General features: G+C 26.0%; 1 protein-coding gene across 1 annotated transcript in view; it reads left to right on the forward strand.

The window, feature by feature from the left end:
* Positions 1–20,349, forward strand: part of LOC100213557 (importin-9) — an 87,313-nt gene that overhangs the window by 33,574 nt on the left and 33,390 nt on the right. The window contains exons 13-19 of the mRNA XM_065814716.1: positions 5,926–6,065; positions 8,519–8,597; positions 9,033–9,113; positions 9,189–9,336; positions 9,517–9,601; positions 16,139–16,206; positions 17,910–17,990. Coding sequence (XP_065670788.1) covers positions 5,926–6,065; positions 8,519–8,597; positions 9,033–9,113; positions 9,189–9,336; positions 9,517–9,601; positions 16,139–16,206; positions 17,910–17,990 — 682 coding nt within the window. The remainder of the gene's footprint in view (positions 1–5,925; positions 6,066–8,518; positions 8,598–9,032; positions 9,114–9,188; positions 9,337–9,516; positions 9,602–16,138; positions 16,207–17,909; positions 17,991–20,349) is intronic.

A 20,349-nucleotide genomic window follows, 5' to 3' on the forward strand; every position in this document is an offset into this window, starting at 1 on the left:
GGTCTTCTCCATAAGCTTTCTTCTTGCGGTGTATCAGGTAACATTTATACAATTATTGAATCCTTTCTTACCAATCGTAGTATATAAGTTGTGCTCGATGGATAGCATTCTTCTTCATTTCCTGTAACTTCCGGGGTTTCTCAAGGTTCTATCCTTGGCCCTATACTTTGTTCAATTTACATTAATGATCTCCCAAAAATTCTCACTAAGATGGCATTGTTTGCTGATGATGCTACCATTTATTTTTGTCTAGATAAGAAGCCAACACTCTCTGAATGCTTGGAATGAGCATTGAGCTTGAAAAGGATCTCACTTCTGCTACAGCATGGGGCTCTCAGTGGCTGGTGAACTTGAACTCAGATAAAACTCAATTTTTTTCATCTAATCGTTATTGCAATAATCTAGGTCTTTCTATATTTATGGATGGTAATGTACTCAATGAGTTATCTTCTAGAGTTAACCCCTCATCTTCTAGAATTAACAATTTTAATCTTTCTTGGAAATTATATATCAAATTCATATAAATCTCAAATCAGTCCTTGTATGGAATACTGTTGCCATATCTGGAACAGATCTTCGAATGATCCCCTTTCACTTCTAGGCAAGGTGCAAAAATACATTTTAAATGTAATTATACCTGCTCTTGCAGCCAACCTTCAACCATTGTCACATAGTTGTAAGATGTCATTCATGACATCTTCATGAATGACATCTTACAGCGATGTGACATTTAAATGCATCCAATTTAAAATCATTTGTTGTATCTTGAAAAAAAATATTGAGTTACGTAAGTTTGAGTAAACAAGTTCTACTCAAAGAAAAGGACCAGTTTAGTTACATTTAATATGATTTTGGCAACTTTCAAAATTTATAACCACCATTTATGATCATGTAAAATTATTAACAAATTTAATTTGCTGCATTTTCTTTTGCTTTCATTTTTCTTTCTTTTTTTCTTTCTTTTCTCTTTCCTTTTCTATTTTCTTTTTCTTTTTATACTTTAAACTACAGTTAGTACATTATTTGCTGTTATTGATCCATGCACTTGGGTTATATGAGCCATGTCATTTAATATGGCCAATTATATCCATGTGGCTTTTTAAGGTGCACAAAAAATAATTTATTGCAAAAGCAAACATAAGAGACTTGGGAGAAACCATACTAGAAAAACCAAATTTAGACTTATCTTTGAAAACTAATAGTAAAAAAATTATCGTCTCTAGAAAAAAGATCTATGTTTTTATACTTTTGCACACATAATTTAATTATGTAATAAAATATTGGAAGAAGCGTGAATAATTTTTTTTCTCTTAAAATGTTTGTCTTGTGTGGGCGCAGGGCATTTAAAAAAATGTCAATCTGACACCTTTTTTCTTTTTTTTTTAGGCCTATGGGGATGCAATCGTCAAAAAACAATTAGACATAATATAGACATTAATGATTTCTTGATGTGCTAATGTTGCTCTGATGAACCGATCTCTTCTATCTTTTCCGAATGCTGATTGAGAAGCTCTTGTGATTTCTTTGACAAATCTTTCAATAGCTTGCCCATGAACAGGAAAACAATGTATGTTCATTGGGGTATCATTGTATTTTAAAAGTTCACTCTTTGTCAATAAACATGTAAGTGAAGGTTCCTGTCAATGTCCAATCTCCAATTAATTAGATCATAAAGTGAATCAGCATTTTCATTATGTATATGATGTTTTCTACTTCTTACATTAGTGTTTCCGTATTCTGAATCTCCTCCTAATTTTAAAGTTGTTTTAAATGCAAATTTTCTTTCTGTTTTTTTTTAGACTACAATGCTTGAAGAACATTTTCACTATGAGCATTCCATAAAGATGATAAAACATAGGACATTGCAATATCTTTAACTTTAAGTCTTTGATGACAAAAAAGTTTTAATATCTTTGAATATATGGTTAGGCCCTTCAGTCTACTTCCACTTTACTTTAATTTCAAACCCAAGTGGTGCATAAACTCCAGCAATGAACTGTTTCTTCAACTGTAAGTAAAATTTCTGAGCACCAAAGTAAACATGTTCTATTTGCGAAACTCAATCATCTTGCATGCAAATGTGGCCCAATTTCTTTCCCTTCAAAAAACTCCTACGTAGTTTTATACTTTTGATCATCCGAAATCCATTTGACAACTTCAGAGTCGAATTCTATCATTGCATTAGGAAATTAAATTATTTTATTATGCTATCTTTGACTTTGAAGCTAGTAACCTTACCTATAAGTTTTCCAATATAACCAGAAAATTTTTTTTTCAATGCAGTTTTTCCGCCAAGCTGAATCATGAGATGTCGGCTAGGTAGTTCATTTTTATGTAGAGTACAAATTATCCATATTAGATTTTTATTCAATTTATGTTCAAGGTAGTGGATAACACCTCCTTTCCAACCAGTGTTTTGCTGAGTCCGCACAAATAGCAACTAAAGAGTCTCCAACATCATGATCCACAATCCATTTATAAAGCTTATCAGCTGTTTGCTCAGCTGCAGTTTCTACTCTTCCTTCAATTGTTAGTGAAATGAAATTGATCTAGGTTCAAAACAAACTGAATAATGTTCTTTTTTTTTCCGATGGATGTAATTTTCCATCTTCTTTTTTCATTTACTTAGTTAAATCTTTTCATCCATCAAAAAAAATATATTGAAAATATTATTATTCATTGTTGCTTTTTCAGCCCTGGATTTCTTTCATTAACTTAGTCTTACTTCGTTTTATTTTGTTGTAATCAATAAAATAATATTTTTCTTTAAAAATTTGCATCTCTTGCAGAAGCTAAAGCAGCAGTAACTATAGCTGCTGCAGCTCTGTTAGATACTCCATACCTAATAGCTGCTTGAGAAACCGTGGTAATATCTAAGTAATTTTTTTTTAAACTGAAGTTATCTTTTTCTGAACTATTTGCACTTTCGTTGCCAAAATGTCCAAATTGTGTATTGTTGTTTGAAATTCTATTGTTAAATGAGAAAATAAGTGCTTAAATGATGTTATTTAATTTTAATAAAATAGTTATAAGTTGCAACAAAAATTGACAAAAATATTTGTGATATTTTAGCATTTACCTATATCCTCACTATTAGTTCCAGGTATTTTAGAGTCTGATTCTTTTCTATCCAAATATCTTGCTAACCGATATGTCTCTGATACATCAACTAATCCTATTTGTAAAGCACTTTTGTTGCCAATTTTATTTCTTTGAGGTTGTAAGAAAAATAGTTCTTGCAAAGGTATCTTTGCTACTTTTGGACATATACAAGTTACATATGGTTTAAAAAGACAACCGTCACATCCACTTTCATTACAGCTTAAGAATTTGCATTTTGTCAAGTCAAATAACTTTTGTCAAGTTTGTCTGTATACATATTTCTTTTTTTAACGTAGTTCTCAATTTTCCAATGTCTTTAGCAATGTTCCATTCAAGGACAAGTTTATCGACTGCATATTTATCGATTGCAGAGACCAACAGCAATGTAGAATTTGTTGACCAAATACTTTTTATTTTAATAGATATTTGTATACACATACATCTTGTATGTGTTACTGATCTTTCATCCAATAAAATTCCATATCGTAAATTTCTCAGGGTAGGCAGCTCTAATAAATAAAGTTCGATGCCATTACCCAATAGCTCATGCAATTTAGGGCAATTGTAATTTGTGGTCGAGTAGACTCGAAATTTATCGCAATAAAGTTAATATTATGTTTGTTTAAAAAGATTCGAAGCTTTTTGTAGTAAAGACTATCTTCATATATATATTATAAATTTGTTAATTACATCATTTCTTTTTTTTTTATTACAATGGATACAATTTAGGATGCAAAAAGTAAAACATATATAAATAGAATAGATAGGATATATAAATAAATAAATAGGAAACTATTATCTTAGTCATAATCCTACAAATTATTAATTACTTAATTACAAATTACTTAATTAATTATTTAATTACAAATTAATTATAAGACCAACTTTATAGCATATAAAAAGTCACACACCATTTCCTGCCATTGACCAATTTTTATGATTTTTAATAATAATGGAGAGGGGGGTATAACCCCTAGCCCACAAAATTTGGTGACCATGTTTTATAATTTACCTCATTTTATATTTATTAGTTGCATTATGTACATTGAAAATAACAAATAAGATTCTTATACAAATTTTTTTTAGAGTTTTTTTAGAGAAACACCCTGGGCCCACACATGACAAAACGTTTAAAGATTCTTTTAATATACTATTACATAATTAAATTATTACACGCTTTACCATTTCTAATATTTATAAATATATTGTTTTTTAATGATTGCATTCCCATAAGCTTTTTAAAAAAAGACAGAAAAGTGCCATTTTGATGATTTTTTAGTAAAACTTAAATTTCTCAAACGCCCTGCGCTCCCGCTAGATAAACTTTTTAAGAAAAAAGATTATTCACGTTTCTTCTAATATCCAAATACATAAGAAAAATATTGCGCGCGCTCCTATATCCAAAATTTTGAAAAGTATAAACCACCTTAGCGCACTACCAAAATCTACCTGTCTGATACTCATAATATGATATTAATATTTTATCAAAATTAGTGCACAAAATTATATTAGTGTTACTTTAGCTGGACCAAAAAGAATTTGATTGCAGTTCAAAAATTTTATTGGAATTCACCATGTTGATGCATGCATATGTATAGTACGCATATGTATATTCACCATGCTGATGCACACTTATGTATAGCATGCATATGTATAGTATATGTATAAGGAATTCACCAAAACTATATTTTAATATGTAAAATTAATGTACATACGGACACAGAAGATAAAAAAGATAAGGTTTATGTTTCTATGGATGTATAGAATAGTTTTAAAAATATGTGTTAATATATTTGATCTATATAAGTCTAAAGCTAACAGGATAATTAAAGTGAACAAATATAAATGCAAAAAATCATGAAATTATCATGGGTCTCCTGTGCAACCTATACAATTTCTTACTATTACAGGAAACTGAAGGTGTTTTTGAAACTTATCAAAATATTCTGTTAGATACTCAAGATTTTCATGATATGTGAAACACATTCATGCATGTGAAACTGTAACAAAAAAAGTCTGTAAAAAGTCTGTAAATACAGGAAATATAAGAACCTTTAAATACCTTGATCATCATATTTTTGAATTTCAAGAAAGTGAGGTCAAAAAAAGTTTTTTTTGTCCTGATTTAAGAAAACAGGAAAAAGGAGGGGAGAGGGGGGGCTAATAAATTGGTGTGTTGGAATATTAATTATTTTAAGTGAGTTTTGAGATACAGTTTCTTCGTTTATAACAAGTAAAAATTAATAAATTTAAGCACCTATGAGTAACAGTTTTAAAAAAAGAAATTATAATTTTGTGTTACAACAGAAAATTTATTAACTCTTTTGAAGACATGTCATGAATGACTTCAGTTTATGAAGGCCAGTTTATGAGAGCCATTACATTGATAACAAAAATCATCATAACATCAAAACATCAAGAAAAGTTTTTCAACCTTATAACTCATTACAGACAAAATAATCTATTGGTAACAGAGTTTCTGATAAATGCTTGTTAAAGTTTCTTAACTTGGAAACTTCAACTAGCATTTATCGGGCCATATTTTGTTCTCTTCTAAGATATGAATGCCAGATCTGAAATCTTCTAAAAAATCAATCAGTAAAAAATACTTTTATTTCTGAGTTTTTGCTTTTTAAAAAGGTTTTGGTTTTTTAAAAAGGTTTTTGTACATACATTGAAGGTTTTGATTTTAAAAAGCTAGAAATTTTGTCTATTTGGTCATTTATTATTTGATTCTTAAATTCATTCTTCTAGGAATTTGTTTCTTTTTTCTCCCACATTTATCTTACGGTTAATAGTTTATTTGATAATTAATATTTTAAGGTGGAAGTACAATGAAGTTTGTTTAATTTCTCTTGGCTATGTTCAACCAAGTGTAGAAGAAAAACTAGAATCTGGTGAAATACCCCCTGATTTTAGAAACTTTCTTTTTGAAATGTTGTCGTCATCATTGAGTTCACAAGGTAAGTTCTGTTTAATGATGTAAAAGATTTTTTTAAAAAAAACATACCTTTGATATAATAACAATTTTTGATAATTTTTTTTGATATGTGTGTGAGTGTGTTTATATATATATATATATATATGAAGACCTCAGTGGAAAAACCGGCGTTGTCACATTTAAAAAGTATTGAGAAAGTATTTGTTGATTATTAATAAATGTCTTTATTTAAAGCAAATGAAACTAAGCAATTTAAAAAAATTTATATTATAATTATTTTATTTAAAATTTATTCAAAAACAAAACATTTTGTAATTTTTTATACAAAAATTTTTTTTTCTTTGCTTTAAATAAAGACATTTATTAATAATCAACAAATACTTTCTCAATACTTTTTAAATGTGACAACGCCGGTTTTTCCACTGAGGTCTTCATATATATATATATATATATATATATATATATATATATATATATATATATATATATATATATATATATATATATATATATATATATATATATATATATATATATATATATATGTGAAAAATAATGGTCAGTCAACGACCGCCCAAAATGGCTAAAATTGCTATTGTGACAGCCCAAAATGAACTCTTGCCAGTCATGGTTGACCAGTTAAAAAAAATGAACAAAAGTAAAGAATTTCAGTCTTAGTTACTATCACGCAAATTTAATTTTTGAATGAATGAACTTTTGATCTTTAGCTTGCTATTTTAGTTAATGCAATAAAAACAAAAAAACAAAGCGTAAACTATTTCAGAAAGTTTTGTTTTTTTTCCATATTCTTTTTGACTTTTAAAATAATAGAAATAACATTAAAATAACTTAATGAAAGTTTTATTAAGATCTGTTTAAAATAACCCATAGTAAATTGTAATGTAACTTATTTATTAAAGTTTTTTTTTTAATTATACTTATTGATTAAAAAATATAATATATTTTAAGAATATAATGTTTTTTAATATATAGTATGTTTTAAATAAAAAAGAAAGTAACATTTTTAAAATTATGTTTACCGTAATTATCTCTTTTTAAATATCTTTAATTTAAAAGGCACTTTAAAATCACTTTAAAAATTATTAACCTTTAGTAAAAGTTAAATGAACAGATTTGCTAATATTTAAATCAAATTTTCAAAATTAAAATAACAGTAAATACGTATATTAAATGCTTATGTTTTTTATTCAAATAGTTATTCGAATACAAGGCGTAAAACTACTTTGTTAATTTTACAAATATTGCACGATTTAATATGCAATGTAAATATTGATTAATAATTAATTAAAGTATTTAAACATTTAGTTATTAATAAAACATCATCAACTACTAAAGTTGAATTTACTAAAATATAGTTAAAATAAAGTTAATAAATGTTTAAAATACTTTGAACAACTTTCAATAATTATTTATTAATAGCATGTTATTTGTAACAAAAGTGTTTATTAAAGTCATTAGTAAAATAGTTTTCCTATCGTAACTAAAGTAACATTTGTCCACCGGTAAATTCATATATTTAAAAAATGTCTTTAAATCAACTCCTTATCTTAGGATAAAACTAAACAAGATAAACACAAATGATTAAAATGATGGTTGAAAAAATCATTGTCGCGGCACCGGTTTTAACTAGGGGAGAAAGGAGGGGGTTATCAAAATCATAAATGAATAATTAAAATGGGTAATTAAAACATTAAAATCCTTTTTTTATAAGTGACTTGAGTTCTTATTTTATTATTTTAATAAAAAAATTCAATATATTATTTCAATAATAATATTGTAATATATAATAATACTTGTATTTAACTAAGAACATTTATACTTTCAACTGTACTTGGTCACTTTGTTTTATTTTTCTTTAAATCTATTTATTTTCAAATAAATAAAAAGACTTAAACAAAAATAAATCTAAGTGTGTTTGCACTTTTTCTTACTATAATAGGATTCTTAAATATATTTTTATAGTAGTGTTTCATAAAACAATCGTCTTCTGTGTATTAAACATTCAATTTAAATAGCAACTCTGGCAAATGTTAATAACATTATTATTAACTAATTAACATTTAAAGTTTTTAAAATAGTTTTAGTAAACAAAAGATATAAAATGTGCAATAGTTTAGTAAACAATTGCTGGTCTATATATGCTATATAGATTTAAACTAATGTTAATTATAACGCTGTATGTTAAGTTATATTATTATATTAGCCATAAATTGTTATATGTATGAAGTGACCTGTTTTTTGACTATTGGTTCAATAAGCAATAATAAACTAGGGGAGAAGAAGAGGAGTAATCAAAAAGAATACGGGGCTCTTCATACTTACAGTAATCTTTTGTCTAATTAAAATAAGCTCAAAATGCAAAACTTGAATCAATTTTAAAAGTCTCAATAGCACATAATGTAATTGAATTTTTAGATATCTAACATAAAACTTGTACTTAAATTTTTGTGTTAGGCACACCTTTTTTGCTTGGTCAATCATTCTGGTGTGCTAGTCGATATGTTGCATTATTAGATCATAATGTTTTACATCAGTAAGTTGCTCTTTTATTTGTTTTTTAAACTTTTTAAAGATTTGATTGTTAGATCTTGTTTTTTTTTATATATTTTATAAGTTATCTTTTATTATGTATATTTTTTATTATAAATTTGTTTTCTTTATATATTATAAAAATTTCATTTGTCAAACAATTTTGTGCTCCAAAAAATTAAATAGATAAAATTTATTTTATGCTTTGTGCATAAAATAAATTTTATCTATTTAATTTGTCGGAGTAATGGAATTTTGTGCTTTAATAATTTGTCTGAATTTATATAAATTTAATAATTTGTAATTTTTATAACAAATTTATACTTGAAAGGCTTACCTTAAAAATGTTAATAAAATCTTAAATGTTTTAATTGGTTGTAGACAAGCATTTTTCATATTTATATATTTGTAAAAAAATATTTCATTTTTGCGTCTTAAGAACTATTCAAGCAACAGTTCGAGCACTACAAGATGACCAATGTCCTGTGCTAAGAGTATTCGCTGTTAAGTCTTTGTTTGGGTATGTTTGGTTTTATTTTAAAGTATTTTTTATTTATTTTTAAAATTACATTTATATGTTCTATTTATTTAACAGGTTTTGTGAATTTCTTCAAAAGAATGAAAGGCATGGTGTTATTATAGATAAACTTGAAAGTATTATGTCTGGATTAATCTCACTTGCTACACATTATAGTGACAGTGTGTTAGCTATAACTCTTGAAACTTTAGTGATTGTAATAAAAGTAAGTTTCAATTTGTAAACCATTTTTTTAAATTACATATTGTGATAATGTAGTTTTACTTTTTTTAGTTTTAGCATCTAATGGCAATATCTATTTGTTGAATAATAATTAAAAGTGATAAAAATTAGAGTGTTGTTATTTATTATTTTTTATGTATTACTATAATAATGTATTTTATAGGTCAATGAAGATTTTACATTAAGAATTGTTGAATCAGGAAATTTGCTACCGTTAATTAATGCACTGTTTATCAAATATGGAACTGGTAAGTTTTCTATATTGCATTTGAGGTTTAATATTTAGGCATCCCACACAGGAGATTCTTCTCATGCAAAAGTGCTTTCTCACACAGAAGATGGCACCTTGATGAGATTTACTATTAAGACCTCTCACGCAGAAGAGTTAGCTCACACAAAAGTGCTTGCACATACAAGAGATCTATGTAAAAATCACTGCACTGCATCACCTCTATGTATTTACCTCTTTATTCAATATTTGAACAACTATATTTGCTTTTAGTAAATGGTCCCAATCAAAATACTATTTTGTGTTGGCTTTTATTAAACAAATCATGTTGAAGATATATAACAAAAACAAAGTTTAATATTAACAAAAAAAAAATTTTTATGTATGTTGTCATCTTGCACATCTAATCCACATAATGACATCTTGTTTTCTTAAATTTTTTTTTTTTTTTGATATTTGTTTAAAAAGCTCCGCATCGAAAAATGAACAAGTGAACATTAGCATTACTGTCTTTTATAATTTAATAAAAATTACAATTTAAATTTAAGTTTAATATTTTATTAATACCTTTTTTTTAATTATATTTATTTCTTAAAACATTCGTATGTATCTTTTGTTTATTTGTGACAATTTATTTTGTATGTGTGTGAAGGAGTGACTAAACTGCCTATGTACAGATATATTAACTTCAAATTACTGACTTTTTTTATCAATTGAGTTAATGAACTGTTTTAAATGTTTAAAAACAAAACATCATTTGAAACAAATGTTGTTTGTTTTGTTTTTAAACATTTAAACATTAAACAAGTGTCATGTTTCTGTAAAAGGTGGGTGACAACTTTCAGTGACAACATTGTTGAACTTGTAAACTTATTTTAGTTAGTGCTTTTTTTTTTTATGAAGAATTTATTTTTAAGAATTTTTTTTTTTTCTATGAAGAATTGAAATTGACCTGTTTGTTGAATCTTAATTTATATATGTTGCTGTTTTTCTTTTGTAATGACTAGTTTTTTAATTAGTAAGTTACTGCAACTCTGGCTCCGTCTAAACAATATTTAAAAAGATTGCAATGATTTTTTAATTATTTTGTTTAATTTATTATCTTTTTTGAAAAATAAGAAAGATATACTAAACAAAAAGTTTATTATTTGTTATAAATATATGCACTCTTAAGCTGAATGGTTCTTCAACGAACCTTTAAAGGTTCTTTAGGTTGGCACTGATGGGAAACCCATAGAGGTTCTTCAAAGAACCTTTGTAAAAGAAGTAGAGACTATATTCTTATTTGTTAAACAATCGAAATTTTACTTAAAAAAATTTCTTAATTTGCATGTCTTTTTTTGAATTCTTGCACAAATGAAAATGTAATCAACAATCTTTTTAAACAATCAACATATATTTTGAAGGCAATAAAGAAAAAACTATTTTCAAATAATTAACATTAAGAAATTTTATTTTACAATTCAGTACTATGTCTTCATCTTCAATTATAAAAACAAAACTGAATTGTTTCCATGTGCCAAATCTAACGTTTCATATATAAAATTTTATTTTCCAAGTTTGTTTTCTTTTTTTTTTTTTTGCATTAATAAGCAATGGAAATAAACATAAGTCATATTCCAGAAGTCACATTTTAGAAGTTGCATTTAATAGAATGATTATCTAAAATTGAATAAGTGAATGATTATATAGATATATACCCAGTGCTAAGGAAAGCCTCAATGTGACCCGAGCAAGTTTTGGCATGGCCTCATCGACCTATTAAGCTACTGTTAGGTTTACAACATGTAGAAATAAAACAATGAAAATACCATTTCAAAAGTTAGGTAAAAATATTGACCCAATAATTAAGTAACTCATGTGATATCAACTATTACATATACAAATATATAATAATTTGTTGTAACATTTCTTCCTACATGATAAAATGTTTTTTAACTTTAAAACATTGATTAAAAAAAAATATATTAAATAGATAACAGATGTTATGGAATACATGCTTATCATAAATTTACTATATATATTTATATATATATATATATATATATATATATATATATATATATATATATATATATATATATATATATATATATATATAAAATTTCGAGAGAAAGAGAAAGAAAATTTTAAAAATGTATTCCATGCCATCTGTTATCTATTTATTATTGATATTTTTTAAATCAATGTTTTAAAACATACACAATTATTTATTTTAAGTGTACACCATAATGACTATAAAGTAATAATAGAACTTTTAACTATAAAATAAACTAAAACTCTAATCTACCAATAATTTTCTTAGTTTTGGTAGCCCTTTTAATTTTAAGTATGCGCAAATATCTTTTACATTCCAGTTTATGTAATCTGCTATTTAAGCTAATCTTTTATAGATAAATCATTAACAATAATATTGTATAAAGTATAAAAACATACAATGTGTAAATATACATATTTTATACAATATTACTTTTTTTTTACAATTATGTACAGCTTCATGTTTATTTATTATATCAGGGTGGCCAGAGAATTTTTGATTTCATTTTCTTTGACTAAAATGAAATTTCTTTGACTAAAATGAATTATTAAAAACTAATTCCTTTACATTAATAAACATTTTTAAAGAAAAAAATATAGTATGAATTAAAAAAATTAATTGATTTCAATTAATTTTTGTCTCCAATGAGCAAAAAAATATATACTTTGTTACTGAATCCATTAAAGTTCCCTGAGTTTTCCATGATTTTTGCAAAGTTTGATTTGTTCCCTGACTTTTTAACATAGTTTAGAATTTCCCTTACTTTTCCAGGTTTTTCAGGTTGCTGGCCACCCTGTATATACATGTATGTCACATAATAAAAAAAATATGCAATTGTCAATATACATTGGCATGTTTATTATATACATGTTAAATATTTAAAATAGTATGAGTTATTTTAGTCTTTATTATTTTAGTGTTTAAAATAAAAAAGAATAATTTGTTTTTTAAAAAAAAGAAGAAATAAAACAAAGTACTTGGTTTATTTAACTGAAAAATATAATTATTTTCTCTCTCTTTTGTTGTAAAAATAAACAATAATTAAGAAACTATAAAAATACGAATTGTGGTACCAGTGGAAATGTTATGTATTATTGTGTTACCTGTGTAGATGTTGTCTAGTTGTGGGACCAGTTGAAATTTTTTGTTTTGTTGTGGGATCAGGAAAAGTTATAAATTAATAAAATTTCAGTGCAAAATAGTTTTTTGATTCAATTTAAACAAAAAATAGTTTACAAAGAGGTTTATAAATTTAATAGTATAAATTACAAAGCATGATAAAAAATTAACATAGCAAATTATAAAATGTAAATATAGAAAATTTAAGTTTAAAAATATACTATTGTTGCAATGGAGATTCACATTATGAATAAATATATGATTTAATAAGTCTTTGTTCATTGTTAACCAAATAATGGGTGGTTGGATTTTGCATTAAGGTATACGGTTAGGGTTTTTCGGTTCTGGGTACTCGGACTCGGCGAGTCTGTGGGTAAATACCCGGATCTGATACCCTGTTTAAAGCTCGGCGAGTCTCGTGGTTTGAATGTTTTGCCTTGTAGGCAGCGGTGCGTCGTCGAGCTGGATCCCTACCTTTCTAGAAAAACATAGTAGTAGGGTTTGTGAATATTAAAGTTGAACTTGGCCACGGCTTTTTAGATGTTTTGAGAACATTCAAGTTTATGTATGTTTCCATGTATGTCCGAATACACACCAAAAGAATCAACTTTTTAACTCAATTTTTTTCTAATTGAATGTTTTTATATATAAGCGTATGCTCCAAAGGATTTGCTAATATAATGTTTCTATATTAGCAAATGTTTTAAAAGCATTTGCTAATATAAAAACTTTTGTTTAGAAAGATTGAATTTAATAAGTTAATTCTTTTAGCGCGTATTTAAATAACTAAAAAAAAACACTTTTTATTTATTAATTAATTCTCTATTTTAGGAAAAAAGTGAAATATCATAAATTTACTAGAACATTTTTTTACAACCCCATTATGCCGAAGCACTCCAAAGTGTGGGAGTATTTCACTCAATGTACCGATTTGAAAAGTAGAAAATGCAATAAGTGTTCAACGATAATATCAAACAAAGATGGAAATACTTCATCAATGATTAAACATTTAAAAGTTAAACATGGAATTTCTTTACTAACACGGAAAGAAATAGGAGAAAAGTCTGGCACTAAACAATTTAAAACTCTCGACACTTTCGTTTCCGTCACAAGAAAGCCTTTAGAAGAAATTTTCTCTAAAATGGCCGCTCTTGATGGCATATCAGTTAGGGCGATTTCAATGTCTAGTTTCATTCGTGAAAGTTTAGTAAAATTAAGTTATAATCTTCCTAAAGCCGAAAGAGATGTTATGAATTTATTTCATAAGTTTTATGAAAATAAAAAGTTGGAAATATTAGAATTGTTACAAGAAAAAAATAAAGAAGGCCGACAATTTAGCATTACACTTGATGAATGGACGAGTATGAAAAGTACGGAAATATCTCAATATCAATTTGCATGGAATTGACTCTGAAGTTTATAATCTGGGTTTAGTGAGAATTTTTAACTTGTGTTCAGCTGTACAGTTAGTTGAAAAAGTAGAACAACATTTAAACACATATAATATTAATTTTAAAAAACATAGAGCTGGTTCAACCGGCAACAGTGCAAGTGTAATGATAAAATTTGGACGAGAATCTCCTAGTCTCTATAATTTGAATCACACTATACACTTAGCTGTTTGTGATGTACTATATAAAAAGAAAGGTATTGCAAGATGAAGATGATGTTGATGGAGAAATGACCATGGTCAAGATGATATTAATAATGATCAAAATGAAAATTATTATTCTGATGAGAGCGACGGTGACGTCGAAATGTATGGATAAGTTGAATTAACAAATTTAGGCAATGTAGAAGAAAATATAAAAAGTGTTCATATAATTGTTAAATTTTTTAAAAGCTCTTCTGTGAGAAATAATATTTCGCAAGAAAAGATCAAAATAGTTTTAGGAAACTTCAGGTAGTGTTTGACGTAAGAACTTGTTGGAACTCAATGATCGAAATGATATCTAGATTTTTAAAAATATTTTACATCATTAAAGAAGCTCTGCAAGATATTGGAAGTGTACATTTATTAGAAAATATTAATATTGAATTATTAAATGAATTGGAAAATACTCTAAAGCCTATTAAATTAACCATTGAAGCTCTAAGCAGAGACGATGCTAATTTTGAAACAGCCCAATTAGCAACTGGTTTTATGTTAAGAATATTAAAAGAATCCAATGGTAATTTAAGTAGAGAGCTACCAATGACGATGAAAACTCGAATAAATAGCCGTAAAAACCAAGAAATAGAAGAGTGATTAGATTCTCTTGTAAATGGTCTATGCTTTCAAAGAAAATACAGTTATATACAACAGATTTACTGAAGAGATTATTTGGTGAGGATGAAGAACAGCAAAACACACATGAACAGGGGCATTCAACTGAAAATAACAAAAATACTACAGGAAACACACTACTACTAACGCTGGAGGAAGAACTACATAAAATATTAGAAAGTGCGAAATGTCCAATTTTGCCAAGTTGCGGAGATAAATTAGCTGATATTATAAAAGAATTTTTATTATTTTCAAAAAACTAAAAAAAGATCTGTATGTTTAGAAAAATTGTATCAAGCGTTAATGACAATAAAACCAACATCAACAAATTCCGAATGAACATTTTCTGTAGCATCCAACTTCTGTACAAGAATTCGTTCTAGATTATCGGACAATTCATTAGGTGCTTTAGATTTTTTAGAGTTTTCTTTTTTAAGTTAAAATAATTGCTCTGTTTTGTATTAAACACTTGCAAGTATTTTAATTGAGTTGAGTTTATTTTTGCTAGTATATTTACATGCATTTTATAAAATGCGATATTTTAAAAAAAGTAATGTCAAATTTATTTGGTAGTTATTAGGTACAATTATAATAAAAGTATAGAATAATATATTTAAGTTAGACGTTGAACTGGCTAAAAGTTGTTTTATTTACCTTAACGTATACCAAATCCATTTTTAAAAATCAGCGTGAGAACAAAAAATCCTTTCATGCTGTTGTTAAAATTGCAAGTTAAAAAGACGTTTTGGACCCGGAACCGATAAATATTCTTAGACTCGACTTGGACTCTAAAATGTCGGGTCTAAAAATGCTGGGTTTTCCCAAACCCTATATACAGTGAGTTAAAATCAAAAAGTTAATTCTTTTTAAATATTTTTGTAAATTGCAAAAAAAGGAATTTTTAAAAACCAAGATGTTAGGTTTATAATATATATATATATATATATATATATATATATATATATATATATATATATATATATATATATATATATATATATATATATATATATATATATATATATATTTAAATTATAATTGAAAATATATAACAACTATAAAATACTTTGAAGTTAATTTTAAGACTGAGATTTTTAGCTTTTAAAATTTTTATCAGATATTTTTTTTTTTAGATCACCATTTAAGTCCAATTATTGAAGAATTAATAAATGAACTCGTATCTATTCCATTATGTTCGCAGGTTTCTATTTTATTTTAAAATAAAAATGTTTATAAATATTTTTAAATATTAAAAAATATATATTGCAAGCACTTTTAAGAATTTGTAATATTTTTCAGTGAATTGAAAAATATTATAGAATTATCAAGCTCACCATACTTCACAAATTTTGTGAAATATTATATTGGATTGGTTGTAATTGTTATTTATTGAATTTAAATTATATTAATAAATTTAAATTATATTAATAAATCATTTAAACAGTCATATTAATTACATTTAATTAAATTACTAATGTAAGTTTGTTAATAATTGTATCATAGTTTATACTATAAGTTTAACATAAATTTTAAAATTATGGTATTTACTTTAGATTACCTTAAAAACTTACAGATTATCAAACATTTTGTCAAATAATTGAAATCTTGCATTTGATTTGTTTTTTGTGGTTAAAAAATCTTATTAAAAATTAACCATGATTCCTATTATTAAAAAACAGCACATCTTTTACATCACAGAATAGCATTTGATAGAAAATTAAAAAACTCAAAATAAAAATTTGTCTTAAAAAAGTATAAACTGCCTCCTCAAACTCTCAGTCAATATACTTTAAGTGACTTGCTTACAGACCAACCTTGTTTTACTCTTATTTGCATATATATCTTTATTTTGTACTTTTTTTTTAATACTTTTTTTTTATACTTAATAATGTTTATGCGACACAATGATTAAATGCAGGTGATTAACAGAGCCATCCATTTATGTTGACCTTGAAAATGTGGTCATAAAAACAGGTTGTAAATGGTGTTATTGGTCTGGTTTTGTCCATTTTCAAATCATAAGTGTGGAAACATACTCAATTCTTGCGTTTACAGGCCAGCACATCAGGGCCAGACGTAAGACCTTTAGAATGGATTTCAATTGGTTGAATACATACATTTATAGTTGTGGTTTACATTTGAAGAAGGCAGAGCTCACCAGCCACAATGAATATACTTTTAATTTGTTTTGAAACACTAAGATCACATATATGTGACCAATGGAACCGTTCATTTATATAGACCTGGGGGATGTGATTATAAAAATAGGTTGTAGATAATGTTATTGGGTAAGAATCAACAGTATGTGTTATGACTATTTAATAGCAGGAATAAAATTTCACTGTTCAGCGGGTGAGGAAGGATCATAACTCATGCTCAAGTTTATGTTAGCAAATTATTCAATAATGAGAGAGAGAGAGAGAGAGAGAGAGAGAGAGAGAGAGAGAGAGAGAGAGAGAGAGAGAGACAAAGATATATAATTTGAAATGTGTTAATAACCGATATAAATAAAGTAGTAGTCAAACAAATTAACACTGCATATTAAACATTTATTTGTTTTATTGTTACTATTAAGTAATTTAAATGAAGCTACACTAAGTTTAAGTTTAATACTTTTTAGCACTAGAGGCCTTTCAAACAATCATCACTAGTGCTATTTTTGTTATCAAAATAATATTTTCTTATTTTTAAACAAGAAATTATAATTATCCATTGTTTAATCTTTATAACTATTATAGTCAATTTTTTATTTGATTTTAAACAATGTCTATTAAAAGTGTCTTGTTTTACTATATATATATAATATATATATATATATATATATATATATATATATATATATATATATATATATATATATATATATATATATATATATATATATATATATTTGTATAAATTTAGCATGTATTGGAGAAAACAGTTCCAACTTTATTAAGCGTACTTGAAGCTTCTCATGAAAAGATACCATCAGCTATAATTCCGGTAATTTTTTAAATTATTTTCAGAGTTAGTTAAAATGTGCATGAGCTCCGTTATGATTGATAAAACAAACACATAGGCAAAAAGTTTGAAAACAATAAATTGGCCTTTTAAACATGCTAAATTCATAAAGCTAAATTTATTTAGCTTTATGAATTCAGCGTTGAGTTGACAAGAGTTGAATTTACTTAAATTTTTCTAACTGCAAAATTATGGAAAAATCAATAAAAATTATCTTGAAGATTTAAATATTTGTGTTAAATAATAAATGTGTGATTTATATTTGCACTTGATAATTCATTTTATGTTGTTGATGTTTATAGTGGTTTTTATTTACTTATGAAAAGTTGTTTTTTTTACAACCTAATAAAAGTTAGATTTAATAATTTTATTCATTATGTCATATGATTAATATTGTTACTCAAAACCGATAATTCTAAACCATGACAATAATTCAACTAGTTGGTCCATGCAGTGGTAATATTGGTCATGGTTTGTGTTTTAGAGTTTAAGAGTTGAGGGTTATAACCACAATAAAGATGTCTCCTCGACTATGGTGGCTACAAATTTACTTTATCTATGTAAGGCCATGTGGTTTGTTTGATGTTTTTATGAGTTTATACATTTTAAACATTAGTGAAAGTTTGATAATGTCAAAATTTGCATGAAATAAAATTAAGAAAAGATTTTAGGAGGATTTTATTAAAGTTTTTAATATTTTTATTTTCATGATAAATTCAATCATAAATAAATCCATACAGGTTTAAACCAATCAATTTTGCTCTAATTAAAAGTTGTTAATTTACGATATTTAAAGATACTTTTACTTTAAAAAGTTACAAATTAAACAGTGTGAGCTTTTGTGTGGCTGCACAAAACCACTACATGTAGTTTTGTTCAATTGCAGGCAACAGGACATGGGGCAGGTAGTATTGGGTTACATGATACCAGTATCAAGGTCACGATGATCCTAAACCTGACCTGGATCAGTTAAAAGAAGTTACTTTCTGTAAGCAAAACTTTAAAACATTGAACAGGATATTTTGGAAGTGCAAAAACAAAAACAAGATATTTTGGAAGTGCATCAAAAACATCTAACAGAATACTAGAAATTAAAAAGAGCGTAAATTTTATAGTTTGAGAGATTTATTAGAAATTTAAGCAAAACACACATATACATCTATAGCATACAGGTAAGTAAATACTGCAGAGGTTTATATAGAATTCAAACATACATATAGTAACTTATGGTTAAATTAACACCGTGCCAGAGCTGCAGACATAACAGAAACATGCATATCGGAATGTACAGATAAGCAAACACCGCCTCAGAGGTTCAGAGAGAACCTAAACATACATATAGGAACCTACAGGTAAATGAACACTGTGCTAGATTTTTATGGACAGAATGCAAACATACATATATAATAAATTACTGGTGAGCTAACAGTAACTAAGACACCTCCAACTATATAAAAAAAAAAAATGTGTGTATATATATATAACTATAGGAAAGAGAAAAATAAATACCACTATAGGCTATATGTTTACTTAAAACTTATTAATTACTAAGCAAGCACTCTACCATTATATCATTCCCCATTACAGTTACACAACAGCCATTTAACCAACCCAAATCCATCACAATTTATTAAAAACATGACATGAAAACCTGACCTGTAAAACTTACATTCTGTGCAAAACCTCATTTAATCCAATGTATATATTATAATAATATATATATATATATAATGATATAAATTATATTTCCCAAACATAAAATATAACATTTTATGTTTGGGAAATATAATTTAAAGGAAAACAATTGATGACTTTATGTTTATAAAAAAAATGCTAAAGTGTATACATTAAATTTACACTATTATACTGTTTCAATGAAAGAAGTTACAGATTCACGCAGTACAATCGAAAGGTAATATTCAAGGAAGTTTAGCAATACAATGATATATTATTTGGTAATAAAATTGCATCAAAAAGGTAGCAACCTTTTATTTAAAAATTCATTAAACTATAAAAAATTGTTTTTTTATATTATCATGATTTATCTTTTAATAGAATTTTAGTATTATCATGATTTATTTTTTAACAGTTTTATTATAGCATTATTTTATGTCTGATAATGATCTATTTTATTCAGATCTAAATACAAGGAAAAAATAAAGAAAATATTTGGCTCCAGTTGTTTATATTTTATATGGAATGACTTCTTTTTAAAAAAAAACTTAAACTAATGTTGATATCTTTAATTTCTAGTTTGAGTTATCCAAAGAAGTTTGTTAAGAGGGGACAAAAAAATGGTTTAAAATAAGGAAGTTCAAGTTATCAGAGGTTTAACTTAAGT

The sequence above is a fragment of the Hydra vulgaris genome, chromosome 12 (assembly GCF_038396675.1).
Source record: "Hydra vulgaris chromosome 12, alternate assembly HydraT2T_AEP".
In the NCBI taxonomy this organism is placed as follows: Eukaryota; Metazoa; Cnidaria; class Hydrozoa; order Anthoathecata; family Hydridae; genus Hydra; species Hydra vulgaris.